This window comes from Elgaria multicarinata, chromosome 3 (genome assembly GCF_023053635.1).
Source record: "Elgaria multicarinata webbii isolate HBS135686 ecotype San Diego chromosome 3, rElgMul1.1.pri, whole genome shotgun sequence".
NCBI lineage: Eukaryota > Metazoa > Chordata > Lepidosauria > Squamata > Anguidae > Elgaria > Elgaria multicarinata.
In genome coordinates, this window is record NC_086173.1 from 22,877,928 (window position 1) to 22,894,122 (window position 16,195).

Sequence of the window (16,195 nt, forward strand, 5' to 3'; positions counted from 1 at the left end):
GGATTAGCCAGGCATGCACTTTTAACATGCTCAGAAAGGCTATAAACACAAACAATCTGGGTGCAGTTTCAGACAACCAGGGCCGTTTCTATACACCTCTGTTTTGGCTCTCCATTTCTCCTAAAACCCTGCAGCATTGCTGCTGCGAAACAGCATCAATAGAGTTAGATGGCAGGAAGCCGTTTTCAGCTGGAGCCTCATCTTTTCCCCTGGTGCTGGGGGAGAGAATCAGATTTAGCCAGTGGGGGTGGCATGGATATTCCTAAAACCTTTGACCCATTTTGAATGGAGAGCAGAAGCACACTGTGACCAAGAATGCATTGCTGTTTGCTGGGTGCCTGGGATGCTTCGGAGCAACTGAAAGAGTCGTGGTGAAACGACACTGTGAAAAAGCGCAGTTTCTGGGGTTGGGGGGGGATAGACCGATGTGGCTGTGAGTTGGCGGCTGCGTCTTTTAAACAACGCAGCGCCACTGTGCAGCCACAACGTTTTATACAGGGCATATAGACAAGCCCCAGCATTCCTAACGATATCGGTTTGGGAGTTGGGATGGGGGGGCTGCTGCTGCCTGCTGAGGATGAGAGGCACTGTGTAGAGAAGGAAGCTAGGTCAACAGAACAGAGGCATGCAGGCGAAGGTCTCTGACTTTGTTTGCTCAATCCCTTATATTTTGCCTCCTTTGCACAGAGCCAAGCTGAAGCACACTACAAGGGGAACCGCCACGCCCGTCGAGTAAAGGGAATTGAGGCAGCCAGGACGCGGCAGAAGGAGTCGGGCACCCGCGAGGGAGACAAGCCGGGGCCTGTGGGCAGTCCGTCCTCCAGCACCGGGGAAAGTGATTCTGACCGCACAGGTACGGAGTTTCTTGTTGTCTCATTATAGTCCTGTCAAGCCCCCCTGCTGGTATGGGCCATGCCAGGGATGATGGGAATTGTAGCGGAAGTCATCTGGAGGTGTCAAGTTGGGCAAAACTGCGGTATTTCCCTGAAGGAATTGAACAGGGCCTTGTCAACTCTCTGTAGCTTTGTTTGCTCCGGAGCATCACTTCAGATGCCCTGGAACATATGAAACAAAAATGAAGAGGAATGCACTGAGCATGTGCAGAGAGCAGCTGAGTCAGTGTGCTGTAGTGGCTAGAGTGTTGGACTGGGAGTTGGGAGACCTGGGTTCTAGGCCCCACTCAGCTATGGAAGCTCACTGGGTGACTTTGGGCCAGTCACAGACTCTCAGCCCAGTCTACCTCACAGGCTTGTTGTTGTGAGGATAAAATGGGGAGGGGGAGAAGGATTATGTATGCTGCTTTGGGCTCCCTGAAGGAAAAAAAGCAGGATATAAATGTAATAATAAATGAAGAACCTCGGCCTGGCCCTGGCCACATGTACTTTGGGGACTGAAGAAGATAGTTTAAATCCTGTTTTCGTCAAGAGAACATGTTGCTCTTCCCCTTGTTGCCAGGAAGAATTATGAACCCTTCTCCTCTCTGGGGAAGGTTGATCATGGTTGGGAAAGAAATATGGGGCTTGGGCTCTGCCTGTATTCCACCTCAATTACAGGGTTCAGCAAGACATTAGCTGTATTCTGTAGCAATTACAGGGTTGAGGGTGAAACCTTTGTGCTGCAGGTGGGGGAGGGGGGAGCTCGATCTCGCCTCCTGTCTTTGACGTCCTGCCTGTCCCCCTGGCGCTGGGAACCTGAGCTGGCTGGTTGGCGCTGGTGACGGCCAAGCAAGCGGGTAATTAAATCGCATCTAATTAAACATTGATTACGGCTCTGATGGCTGGTGGAAATAGAGCCGCTCGCTTCGGGGACTCTGTCTCCCAGCTGCGGAATAGGAAGTTTCATGGCCTGCAAGGTGACTACTAGACTACCCCCGCCTCACTTCCACGCAGGTTCACAACCTCTGCTGTATTGCGCTGGCACTGTCCTCCCCATGAGACTGTGGCCAAGCGTGATATCTAATCTGGGAAGTGTGTGTGTGTGTGTTTAAGGGAAAGAGGTAGAAGAAGGAGCCGAACAATGCAAATAAAATAAATAAATGAGGACTAATAGCTGTGTTGGGGCCTTTGGCAAATGGAAATGTAGGGTACCAACAGACGCCCATCTTCCACAGAATGGGAAGGGTAAGGAAGGGAGGAGCAGTGCCATCCCAGCTAGAGGCATTTGTTTGTATGTCAGGATCATCTCCATGGTTGAAGTGACATCCTAGTGTCCTCCCAAAAGCTGTCTTACTATGCTGTAGCTCTATACTTAGCCCAGGGGTATGCAGAAGGTAGGTCTCCAGATGTTTGGATATCAACTCCCACGATTCCTAACTATTGGCCATGCTGGCAGGGGTTTATGGGAGTTGAAGTTCAAAACATCTGGAGAGCCAACTTCTGCCTGCCCCTGTCTTAACCTGTGTAAAAGCAACTAACAGCCCTGTAGTACCTTAAAGACTAACAAATTAAGTCTATGAAGTTGCTGGACATACATCCACCTCGGAAGGGGAAGAGGGTCCTACTTAGAGCCATTAAAATGAATGGGGACTAAGTGAGTCAACTCACCTAAGTCCTCTTATTTTCAGTGGGTCTTCTCTAAGTAAGTCTAGCATTAGATTTAACCCAGAGTCTACTTTACAAAGCGTTTAAAAGGAACACATTCTGAGAAGAGGAACAATACATGAGTCAACCCACTGAAATTCAGATTCATCACACGTCAACAAGCTTGTAAATGTAGATGGGCACAGACACACCCAACCTTTTCAGGTTGATGTTCCGTCTATCCAACATCGCATGTCAGATAATTACTGTTTGCAGCAACTTAGCCAACCCAGGTTGGTCTTCAAGCCAAAAGAAATGATGCCGTGTCTGTCAGTGAGCTCTGTTTAGCAGCCTCACACTCTAGCAGCCTCACACTCTCTCCACTGCTACTTAGTGGACAGTGTTGGTTTTGGGGTGTTGATGCTGCCAAAACTCAGAATTGATTGATTCTTAAGTCGATTCTGCCATGTTCATAATTCTTGAATGCATAAAGAATCCAATGAACTTCTAAAATTTCCATAGTTCAGACTGAGTTTAATTTATTCTTTGCCATCAGCTATCATGAAAGGCCAATTTTAAAGGTTTGCACTTGAGAGCCTGTCTGTGCATTAGCAGTGCAATCGAAACACTACTTCATATCCTTCTATATTGGAATTTCTATAGAGATATGAGAGCTCATGTTATTTTCCCTGAGCTTTGTTTATATCCAGGAAGCTTTGGTGATTCCTAGATTTCCAGTGGAGGCTGGTGGCTCTGATGTCAGTGGGGTGGTCAATCCTCTCCGGGTTTCATTCGAAACCAGTCAGAACTCTAAAGGAGCCATCCAAAGTAGCTCTGACTGAACCTAGGGCAGATCCACACATAGCCTTCGGGACGCCCTGAAGGCACTTTGGGGCATCCCAAAATCGATGATGTGTACCCTACCTTAAGCGTCCCAAGAAGAGGCGGTGGAGGAGGAGGAGGAGGAGGAGGAGGAGGAGGCTCCTCGCGGGGACGGGATGAAGACTTGCTGCGCCCGGCGCCTTCGCCGGGCAATCAGCTGCCCCCCTCCCCACTGTTTGCCTGGGTGAGATGTTCACTGCCGTCCACCTACCTGCCGGCCTCCTTTTGCCGGCGAAATAGCCACCCGGGCCCACCTGGGTCGGAGAGCTTGGCGGAAGAAGCCGCCGGTGGCAAAAGGAGGCCGGCGAGTAGGTGGACGGCAGTGAACATCTCACCCAGGCAAACAGCGGGGGGCGGGCAGCTGATTGCCCGGCAAAGGTGCCGGGCGCGGCAAGTCTTCATCCCGTCCCTGCGAGGAGCCTCCTCCTCCTCCTCCTCCTCCGCCTCTTCTTGGGACGCTTAAGGTAGGGTACACATCATCAATTTCGGGACGCCCCAAAGCGCCTTCAGGGCGTCCCGAAGGCTATGTGTGGATCTGCCCCTGGAGTGGATCCACCACCCCACTGACATCGTAGCCACCATCTCCACTTCATATTTCTATACTTACGGCAGATATTAACATCATGATCACTGAAAACACCCACTTATTTTGCCGCAACTATTTGAACATGGACACTAAGTGAGGTTGAGTCATTTTGAATCTGATATTGTTAATAATGTAATGTTGTACTAACAAAATGTATATGTTTTAATTTTGGCTTGGTTTTTTTTTGGTGCCTGAATTGTTTGTTTTTTATGGTCTGTGTACTAGAATTATTTATTTATTTATTTATTACTTTTTTATACCGCCCAATAGCCGAAGCTCTCTGGGTGGTTCACAGAAATGAAAACCATAATAAAAACAACCAACAGTCTAAAAACACAAATACAAAATACAGTATAAAATGCACAACCAGGATAAAACCACGCAGCAAAAATTGATATAAGATTAAAATACAGAGTTAGAACAGTAAAATTTAAATTTAAGTTAAAATTGTGTTAAAATACTGAGAGAATAAAAAGGTCTTCAGCTGGCGACGAAAGGAGTACAGTGTAGGTGCCAGGTGGACCTCTCTGGGGAGCTCATTCCACAGCTGGGGAGCGGCTGTGGAATGAAGGAGTACTGTTATTTAATGTTTTGTGCAGCCTGCATGGTGGTGGTGGGTTCTTAGTAAACTTATGCAAGGTAGTCTTGAGAGCTTTTAGACTTTTTTAAAAAAAAACTTTCAAAGTCAGTGTCTCTTTGAGAAACTAGGAAGAGCAGCTCCTGTCGTGTGCTTTCCAAACAGGGCCAGAATTGTCTGTAGCAATGGTGCTACGTGATCGTGTAACATTTATAGGGAAATAAAAATAAAAAGATGACTGCCCTTATTGGCCTATTGAGCTGTTAATAATGATGACCCTGTCTTTGAACGTGCGGAGAAGGAGAAGGGCGTTAGGAGAAACTTCCTAATGGGAGATGCTGTTCGGTAGTGGAACAGGTTGTCTCAGGAGGTAGTGAACTCTCCTTGGTGAGAGGCATTTAAGCAAAGGTTGGACAGCTGTCTCCTAGAATTGCTGTAGCTGCATCTTGTGCTGCAGATTCTGCACTGAGCAGGGAGTTGGACTTGGTGCCTTACAAGGTCCTTTGTGTGGTTCCACAAGAAAGCATTTCCTTGATCACCATGGAGTCAATATCAGCCTCCAGACATCTGGAGCAAAATGACCTAGCTTGCCAGGTTAGAGGATTAAGGCCCTTTTAAAAAAAATCCGTTGCTAAGGTGCATGCATGACCTCACATCACTCCACGTTCTTCCTTCTCTGTGGTTTTCCCCAGTAGTTTACAAAAACAGCTAGAAAAGACACAAAATAAAACAGGAGTAGCAAAGCCACATGAAACAATTAATTAAGACCAATTCATGTACAGCAGCACTTCTGGCATCAGCTGGGGCCCAGGAATGCCTGCCGTAGCAGGATGGTTTTTGCCAAGCTCCTAAATACCATCAAACAAGTGTGGCCAGCAGGCTGTTTCGGGAAGCAAATTCCAGGCAAAATGGAAAATCCTAACATTGATCATCATTGGATGTTTCAAGAAGTCTTTAAGGCTTTAAGTTGTGTTTTTTTTTAAAAAAAAATCTAAGCTTGAAAAAGTTTGATTACCCCCTGCCCTTTAATTAAATGGCTGCATTTTGACTTTATTTTTTTTAAAATTGCATTTATATCCGGCCTTTTTTCCTCTTAAGGAACCCAAGGTGGTGTACATAATCCTCCTCATCTCCATTTTATCCTCACAACAACAACCCTGTGAAGTAGGTTGGGCTGAGACTGGCCCAAAGTTACCCAGTGGGTTTCCATGGTTGAGTGGGGACTAGAACCTGGATCTCCCGACTCCCAATCCAACACTTTAGCCACTACACCACAGTGGCTCTTTGGTGCAGTCCCATTTCACTTTTGCAGCTGGTGGCATTGCCTGGAAAGCAAACAACCAGGCCTGCAGACAGTGTCTCCCAAGAATATTTGAGGAAGGATTATAGATAATTGGTGTTCAGCACCTTCTCTGTTTGCAGAAGGTTTCAGGTTTGATCCTTGGTGTCTTCATCCCTAGTTCGGGGGACAACCCAGGGGAAAGCCCTTTTATATGTGCGTGGCCAATGGGGGTGAAGGCACCCTCAAAAGGCACTGTCCTGAAGATCTTGATACCTGGGCAGGTTCATAGGAAAGACATGAAGGATGTGCATTGAACTGTTCACAAGATGAGTTCATAATGTATTAAATCTACTTAAAAGAATCCACAAAACCCCACAACTCTTTACTGTGGGAGCGTGCGCTTGTTTTCCCTTTTTTGCAAGGTGTGTCTCTTAGTTACCCTGAACTTCACACAGCTGTAACAGGCCCTCGGTGGAAGGTTTCTTAAATTCTAGGAAATGCTTGGCATGGATGCTGAGGTTGTCATGAGGTATAGAAGAAATTATAGGAACCGTTACTCAGGGCTGCTGACTTCTGGCCACCAATGACCTCAGAACTATCTGGGCTTTCCCACCCTCTCTGAGCAAGATCCTGTTGCTTTTCAGGCCCTGAGAAGGGATAGAGGTGATGAGTCTGGGTGACTCACCAAAGAAGGGTGTAACTTACGCGGAGCTCACGACGCATCCTCGCCATGTGTCTTCTGGCTAGGCTTGGGTTGATGAGGATGTTGTCATAGCAACCCTGGGCAGAGCTCCAAAGTCGTGTTCTCACCAGGGGCCTTTGTTTGAGACCTTTCATACTCTGCTCCAGAAAAAATCCAGGTGGTGCTCTTGGTAAAACCAATGCTCTGCAGATGGGTTGGCCAACAATTTTCAGCATGCTGGGAGTTGTAGTCTAACACAACTGCAGGGCACCAGGAGAAAGATGCTGTAGGAGGTGTCTTGTTTTTGTAAACTGGCTCGGCTGGCTTGTTTTGGTTCAAACCTGATTTGGGGGCAGCACAATTTCCTATGTTGCCTTTGGCACAATCCCCTAGTCTCCCACTCTGCTCCCACTCTGTAATTAAACCTAATTACTGGCCACTGCAATACCTGCATATTCTTTCTCTTTTTACCCCTGCCTCCCTTTCCACCATTGTTTCACTGGTATTAGAGTGACCATCTGAAAAGGAGGACAGGGCTCCTGGATCTTTAACAGTTGCATTAAAAAGGGAATTTCAGCAGGTGTCACTTGTATGCATGCAGCACCTGGTGAATTTCCCTCTTCATCACAACAGTTAAAGCTGCAGGCGCCTTGCCCTCTTTTGTATCTGGTCAAGAAGGCAGGGCTCCTGCAGCTTTAACTGTTGGGATGAAGAAGGGATTTCATCAGGTGCTGCATGAATACAAATGACACCTGCTGAAATTCTCTTTTCTGTACAACTGTTAAAGATACAGGTGCCCTGTCCTCCTTTTCATTTTTTTTAATAGTTTTTATTTGAATTTTATTATACATACAATAATCACGTTACATCAACTTAATATACCACAATAATAAGATTTAAAAAAAACTAAAGTAATATAGAACTATCTCGTACACCCCACCGGGACCCTTATTCTCCTTTCCAAAATTGTAATGTATCCTGCACCAGTTTACTCCCTTTCCCTTTTTCCAGTACAAATTTAACAAATGGACTCCAAACCTCATCAAAATAATTTTGTTTCAAAAATCCTCTCTTAACTTTAATACTACATGTAAGTTTGTCATTAATAGCTATACCCCAGACTTCTTTGTACCATTCTTCTATTTGGTAATCCCTTTATTCCTTCCAATTCCTGGCAATTATTAATCTAGCTGTAGTTAATAAATTGTTTATTAATTCTTTACTATTTTGTGTACATTTAACCCCTTCATGTATTGATAACAGTGCTGTCCTTGGCCCTAACTACCTTCCACCCCATTATATCATTTATCTCTTTGAAAACCATTTGCCAAAACCTCTGAATAACTTCACAAGTCCACCACATATGGAAATAAGTGCCTTTTTCCTGACAACCTCTCCAACAATATACAGAATACTTTTTATCCATTTGGTGTAGTCTTACTGGTGTTAAATACCACCTCCATATCAATTTATAATAATTTTCCTTTATTCTTACCGACATAGTCTTTAATAAACGTTGGTTCCATATCTATCGTTGGTCCTCCTTTTCAGATGGTCACCCTAACTGGTATCATTTCTAGAATGTAGGCCCCATGGCACAACGGACCTGCCCTCTAATTCAGCATGAAATGCCATGTACATGGGATGGCACTATGGAAATAAAGTTTGCAGGATCAATGGCTCCCTGTTAAATATCAGTCCACCTTTATTCGTTTGGGACAGAAGGCTCCTTCCATCCCAAAGTTAAGACTCTCATTCATTCTTTGTGTCAATTAACTTTCCTAGAAAGGATGAAACCTGTACTTCATAGTAAAGGAAGTTTGGTGGTTATGGTGAGCATGAAACATCAGCCTACATTTGCCTATGGCAGGGGAGGGCATCTTTTGGCCCTCCAGATGTTTTGGTCAACAACTCTCATCATCCCACACCATTACCTATGCTGTCTCAAGAAATATTTTTGTAAGCCGCCTTGAGAGCCTTTTTGGCTAAAGGGCAGGGTAAGAGTGCTATAATAAATAAATAAATAAAATAAAAAGATTAGGAGGGCTACACGTTCCCCACCCTGGCCTATGGTTTACAAAGAGCTCCTTGCTATACTAAAAGAGGAAGAAGTGCTGTGCAGGAATCGGCTACTAATGAGGCCCGATCCAGATAAAGTTAGCTATGTGCCTTAAGTTGGTTGCTGTCTTATGATTTCTTACCTGTAGTAAGCCCCACTGGAATCGCTGGGAGGCTAGGCCTGAGTACACAGGCAAAGAATTGTACTACAAGTCCCATTAATTGAAACCAGCAGAACTTGTTAGTTGCAACTAACTGAAATTCCATTGCTTTCCATGGGACGCACATTGCTTTCAACAGGACATGGGCACAATGACGTTTAGTTGGATTCAGGCCATGGTGTTAGGTTTGCCAGCTTCTTCAGTGGCCCAGCTCCTGTGCCTTTTAACAGCAGCCTGTCACACAGAATTTAAGTGGCCAAACTTTTTCCCATTGCTCTATGTCTATGGCAGAAAAGTTTCAACTGTATAATTTCAGCATGACCATTTGCTGTTAAAAAGTAGAGACCAATAAAAAGATGGTCACCCCCAGTTAGGCCCTGACCTGGTGAAGTTTAAGCCCATGCCCCGATGCAAACTAGTTTTGTGGCATAGTTGAAGTCAAAATGGTCAACTCCCTCCTCCTTCCTTTCTGGCAATGCTTCTATTCCTGATAGGCAGAAATTTAGCAGAGGGGTTGGAAAAGCTTCCTTTGTAATCATCATCATCATCATCATCATCGTCATCATCATCATCTGTCTACCATGCAGCTTTTTAAAGTCTCAGGAGCAGGACTGGTAAAAAGTTAAAAGAAAAATGAGTTTAAAGAAGAAAGTTAAAAACACTGGAGCCCTGCCAGAACAAAACTTGCAACCCTTGATGGTCTTGCGCAAAATGTTATCTTCATTCCTATCAAAGTGGAGCCTACTTAGCTGTTAGTATTGTGTGGATTTTTAAAAAACAACAACCAGAGATTAGGATCATACAGTCACTTTTGTATGTTCAGGTGGTTATCGAAATAATTAATTGAAAATATTCACCATGATCAGGGTTCTTATCGTCTCTCATCCCGGATGCTCCCAAATTCTGTGCCCAGAATGCCAAATTCTAGTAGCTGAAGAACCTCTACAAATGCATATGTCAGGCATGGGGAACCTGTGTCTCTCCAGATGTTGGACTCCAATGCCCATCAGCCCCAGCCAGCATAGGCAGTAGTTGGGACTAATAGAAATTGGGAGTCCAGCATCTGGAGGGGCACAGGTTTCCAAACCCTGGTGTATGTATTGGGATTTTTCAATATATATATATATTCCTTGTACATCAGCCCCATAAGGCAGAATATTGTACTCTCCCCCCCCACACACACACACACTTGACCATTCAGCTCCCTTCTGGCTTCTGAGATGTTGCCAAGAACTCCCTTCACATTTTCCAGCTTATCTCCATTGCCATAAGGACTTGAAATGTGGGTTTAAAAGACAAGGCTGGGTTTCTCAAGTTGTTGGATTGGGCACCAGCCATCGCAATCCACACTCGGTGCAGAGCTATTGCAGGGCAGAGCATCCACACAGCACTCCCTGCATTCTGCCAAGGCTGTTTCTCTCTCACACATGCCCCAACCCTGGGCCACTCTGGAAGAAAGGGGCTGCAGTTGGGACAGGAAGCCTGCCTTCCAGCTTCTGCTCATTTCTTCCTTTCCGGGAGAAAACGGACAACCGGAACTTGGTAAGCTAGGATTCATCTATGCTTGTGTTTGAATAGAAACCACATGCCAGATTGGCAAGCTCACAAGTTCTGTCTCAGGGGCTGTAGGGGGGATGTGTTTCTGCAGTATCTCACACACGCACCCTTTAAGATCCTGCAGTGCTTACGGGATACAATGCAAATGAAAACAAACAAAAGCTGAGAATGCCTGGAATCTAGCTGCTTCTCCAAGCCAAACCCCTTTGCCTTGCAGTACAACCACAACCATGAAGTAAATGAAGTTAATGTTCATGGGGAAAGCAATAGGGTGTCTAGCACAGTAGGCTTAAAAGAAGCAAAAACAGAGAGCTTAAGGTTGCCAGGTTGTTGTTTTTTAACTGGGTCTATTCCTATACCTTTGACAACAGTTTCATCCACCCAAATAAGTTGGTGAAGTTTTCTCCATCGTTTATCTTCGTGCTAGGGAAAGCTACAGCTCTGTCAGGCAAAGAGCTCTGTCAGACAAAGGAGCAGGGCTATTTAAGAAAAAAAGAAAAACAGAAAGAGCCACCCTTACCCAACCCCAGAGCTGGTTTCAACATCCTGCCTCTACACATCTGGAATTCAGATCCAGGATTTCCAGGCAGACTTAAACCAGGGTGGGCAGTTGCAATAGAAGACGGGGGCCATACCTTTAATAGTTATATAGGAGGGAGAATTTTGGCAAGTGACATGGTGCAGCAAAGGTGATAGAAGGTGCAGCTACCAAAATCCCCTCTTTCTCTATAGCTATTAAAGGCCCCCTCTGGCATCCAGTCATGCAAGCTTGAACTGCAGCACCTTTCTCCATTTAGACCTTTAAAAAGAGTTCATTGCTCTACTCTCTAGATCAGTGACATGACATCCTCTCTCATCTTCACTTATCAGCCATGGAGTTTCCAAGTTGAAACCAGAGCTGTCCTTCTAATGGAAGAAGAGATCCTTTAAACCCAGCCAGAGAGATTGTCAGGTGCAGGTGACCACGATTGGGCAGTGACACTTGCCCCATCCTACCTCTTCCCTGGGTAAAAAAGCCCACTGTAAGGCCAAAGCAGCACACTCACTGGTCTTACGGTGCCGTCAGCGAGCATTTTGTTTCTGTTTTATTTTGTGGCTGTGTTAATGAAATAATGGGAGGGGGGATGATTTGGAACACATGCCTAGCTTCAAAGCCAAGCCACTTTCTATTATATTGACAGGCTGGGGTGGGCTGGGCTGGGCTATGCAGGCATCTACCCAGGCCCAGAAACCATCAAGAGCAAAGTCTGATTCTAATTGTTGAAAATTGGGCCTAATAATAGCTGCGTCTGCTTCCAGGCAAATGAGAGCGCCAGCCATGATCCCGTGACGCCACAGCATAAAATGCACGGCTCACGGAAAGGAGAAACTGGCAGCTGTTCTTGACTTAAGAGTTCCTTACAGACAGGTTTCACTGGTAGCAGGGAGAGCTCCAGGCTGTGGGGGAAATGGCCACACTATCCCCATCTGTAGGCTTTCCCAAAGGCCTTCATGGTAAAAATGGTGTGCGGATTATCCATTTCCTGCTAGGGATACTGGGACATGTAGCCCCATCCCCAAGGAGAAATAATTCTGCTGCAGAATAGGAGCACTTGCCACCTCCCCTTAATCCTAAGTTCAATTAAGGGGATAGATGGCAAAGAAGGAGGGATCTCATCAGCATCTCTAGCAAAATTTTCTCACAAGAATTCAAACAGGACTGCTTGCCTATTCAAGCAAGCCAATTCAAATGCTCATAGCATCCCTAATTCAGTCGCATACTGCCTCTCTGAATCTAGAAATTCCACTTAGCTACCATGCCTAAATGGCCACTGATATATAGATCGCCTGCTATGAATTTGTATGGTCTCCTTTTTAAAGTTGTCTAAGCCATTGTCTGTCACTACGTCTTATAGCAACAATTTCCACAAGTTAATGATGTGATGTGTAAAGAAGCGTTTCATCACTCAAAGCCTTAATTTTAGCTGAGTCTTGGAGGTGAGCCCTGGATCCTATATTCCACAACAAGGCTCAGCAATGCAGTTTATAGGCAGTAATACATAACAGCATGGTTTTCAGCACGTGGTTGAAAATAGGTTTAAATTTTAGCTCTGTTGAATCAGAATCATAGAATCATAGAATAGCAGAGTTGGGAGGGGCCTACAAGGCCATCGAGTCCAACCCCCTGCTCAATGCAGGAATCCACCCTAAAGCATCCCTGACAGATGGTTGTCCAGCTGCCTCTTGAATGCCTCTAGTGTGGGAGAGCCCACAACCTCCCTAGGTAACTGATTCCACTGTCGCACTGCTCTAACAGTTAGGAAGTTTTTCCTGATGTCCAGCCGGAATCTGGCTTCCTTTAACTTCAGCCCGTTATTCCGTGTCCTGCACTCTGGGAGGATCGAGAAGAGATCCTGGCCCTCCTCTGTGTGACAACCTTTTAAGTATTTGAAGAGTGCTATCATGTCTCCCCTCAATCTTCTCTTCTCCAGGCTAAACATGCCCAGTTCTTTCAGTCTCTCTTCATAGGGCTTTGTTTCTAGACCTCTGATCATCCTGGTTGCCCTCTTCTGAACACGCTCCAGCTTGTCTGCGTCCTTCTTGAATTGTGGAGCCCAGAACTGGACACAATACTCTAGATGAGGCCTAACCAGGGCCGAATAGAGAGGAACCAGTACCTCACGTGATTTGGAAGCTATACTTCTATTAATGCAGCCCAAAAGAGCATTTGCCTTTCTTGCAGCCATATCGCACTGTTGGCTCATATTCAGCTTGTGATCTACAACAATTCCAAGATCCTTCTCGTTTGTAGTATTGCTGAGCCAAGTGTCCCCCATCTTGTAACTGTGCATTTGGTTTCTGTTCCCTAAATGTAGAACTTGGCATTTATCCCTATTAAATTTCATTCTGTTGTTTTCAGCCCAGCACTCCAGCCTATCAAGATCATTTTGAAGTTTGTTTCTGTCTTCCAGGGTATTAGCTATCCCACCCAATTTTGTGTCATCTGCAAATTTGATCAGCGTTCCCTGCACCTCCTCGTCCAAATCATTAATAAAAATGTTGAAGAGCACTGGGCCCAGGACTGAGCCCTGCGGCACCCCACTCGTTGCCTCTCCCCAGTTTGAGAAGGTTCCATTGATAAGTACTCTTTGAGTCCGATTCTGTAGCCAACTGTGAATCCACCTAATAGTTGTTCCATCTAGCCCACTTTTAGCTAGTTTGTTAATCAGAATGTCATGTGGTACTTTGTCAAAAGCTTTGCTGAAGTCAAGATATATGACATCCACAGCATTCCCACAGTCCACAAGGGATGTTATCCTATCAAAAAATGAGATCAAATTAGTCTGACAGGATTTGTTCCTGACAAATCCATGTTGGCTTCTAGTAATCACTGCATTGATTTCAAGGTGTTTACAGATTGACTTCTTTATAATCTGCTCCAGAATTTTCCCAGGGATGGATGTCAGACTGACTGCTCTGTAGTTCCCAGGTTCCTCCTTTTTGCCCTTTTTGAAGATAGGGACAACGTTAGCCCTCCTCCAGTCATCTGGCACCTCACCCGTCTTCCATGATTTTGCAAAGATAATAGACAAAGGTTCTGAGAGTTCTTCTGCTAACTCCTTCATTACTCTTGGATGCAGTTCATCGGGCCCTGGAGATTTAAACTCATTCAAGGAAATTAGGTGTTCTTTGACCATTTGTTTATCAATCTCAAACTGCAATCCTGCCCCCTCAACTTCTGCTTCACTTTTCCCAGGGGGGTCATAGACCCGCTTTTGGGAGAAGACCGAGGCAAAGTAGGAATTGAGCATTTCAGCCTTTTCTTTGTCGTCTGTTATCAACTTGCCATCCTCATTAAGCAGTTGAACCACCATTTCTTTCCTCTGTCTTTTACTACTCACGTATCTGAAGAAAGCCTTTTTATTGCTTTTAGCATCCCTCGCTAATCTCAGCTCATTCACAGCTTTAGCCTTCCTGACGCCATTTTGGCACTTCTGCGCCACTTGTCTGTACTCTTCTTTTGTAGCCTGGCCTTCCTTCCACTTCCTATATGTATCCCTTTTTGTTTTCAGGTCATCTCTAAGCTTTTTGTGGAGCCACATTGGTTTCCTCTGTTGTGGCTTTAAAATTTCATTTTTTAAATACTCCCACCCATCCTGCACTCATTTTCTCATTAGGCTCCCTTGCCACGGGACCTTACTTATTATAGTTCTGAGTTTATTAAAATCAGCTTTCCTAAAATCCAGAGTACGTGTATGGCTACCTTGAGCTTGCTCCAGTGTGCTAGTGGTGGTAACCAGAAAGGACCCAAGTCAGAAAATACATTTGAAAGATTTATTCAGTAGCTACATTCGCATATACTGCTAAGACATGGTTTATGTTTGTAATGGTTTGTTGCTTTGAGAGAAGTATAGATTTTGTTAAATCCGTTCGGTCTGTGAGCAATCAAATCATGTTTTGTTTCCCTATTTCTAGTGTGTTTCTCTCCCGCCAAACTTCAGAGCAGTTTGATTTTGGGGCTGCTCTTGAGAGGCACCTCTGTTTCAGGGCAGAAAGCAGGGCAAACAAGCTATAGATAAGCCACAGTTTTGGGTTTGGACATCACATCAAACCATGGTTTAGACAACCCAGACTTCATAAGCCAGCATGCCACTGTTTCTATTTGTGGTTTGTAGCTGGTTAACAAGCCATGGTTTGCTTGAGGGCTGAGTTCACACAAAATGACTGGATTTGGACGACATGCCACAGGCACTAGGTTGCATATGTAACCCAACTCAGTCGCATTCTGCGAACCTGGCAAGCATGAGTTAAATAACCCTCGCATAATACTAAAACAATCACTCAGGGCTTGTTGTATCGTGCAAACCTGGCAGGCATGGCTTATGCAAAGGTTAATCACTTGCTGGGTTTTTTAGCCCTTGCATAACCCATGGTCACTGGGTTCACATGGCATGGCAAATTTCTATTACTAAGCCCTAAATTGCATCCACCTAAAACTTCCATGTTCAAAGCAGTAAAATCCTTTTTTTTTTCCAAGGGAAGGCAAAAAGGCAAGCTAGAATGGAAAGGCCCCAGAACAAGCAAAATTGGAACTAAGCAATAACATGAAATTGTGAAGCACTGGTAATGAGGTGCAATCCTTTTGGGGTCTACTGATGCCCCCCATTTTTTCCTGCCTTAATGTCTTATTGCCCCCTTCACCATGCTCAACCTAATGGGAAATTTGATTCTGGATAGGTGAATGCCTGCTGGCAGTGGGGAAGAAACTTGTGAAGACAATTTTCCATTGTTTTAGGGGGTTGACATCCCCAAGGCCTTATCAGGGTACAGGGGGACACTCTGAGCTCCTGGTGATGCTAGCTTCATTGTGTCTTTTCATTCTGGTCTGTGATTCCATGGCTTGACCAAACTTTGTCAGCATAACTGTCGTTTTCCTATGTCTCAGATTCCAGGCAGTGAGAACTTTCTGCCCTTGGGGAAAGAGAGGCCTACTTGTGAACCAAAGTTTGGCTCTGATTTCATTTCATCACTTTCTTGTATGCCCTCTGCCCCCATCACCAGAACACACACACACACACGAGACTTGAGTAACAATGGTCAGTTCTCCTACAACAAATTTGGGTCCCTATTTGGGGTCCCTATAGACATTTCTATAGTGAAATGGGTGAAGTAAAAATCAGTGAAAAGGGTGAAGTAAAGGTTGTGGGAGTTTCCTTAACTCTGTCTTCCACTCTTGCAGGCCAGTGAAATGCACTGATAGAAAAAAACAAGGAAGATGAGTCCGGAGGGAAGTGAGGCTTCATGATCCTCTTAATATTTGGAGCTGGGAGCCAGCTGTTTTTGCCGCTGACTCAGAATTCTGCAGAAGCATCCTTGTTTGTAGATCTGACTTTTGGTCCCTTTTGGCTCAA

General features: G+C 45.1%; 1 protein-coding gene across 4 annotated transcripts in view; it reads left to right on the forward strand.

The window, feature by feature from the left end:
* The window catches only part of ZNF385A (zinc finger protein 385A), a 170,697-nt gene that overhangs the window by 121,834 nt on the left and 32,668 nt on the right, over nucleotides 1–16,195 (forward strand). For all 4 annotated transcript variants that reach the window (XM_063119600.1, XM_063119602.1, XM_063119603.1 and 1 more), the window contains one exon: nucleotides 688–853. In XM_063119600.1, coding sequence (XP_062975670.1) covers nucleotides 688–853 — 166 coding nt within the window. The remainder of the gene's footprint in view (nucleotides 1–687; nucleotides 854–16,195) is intronic.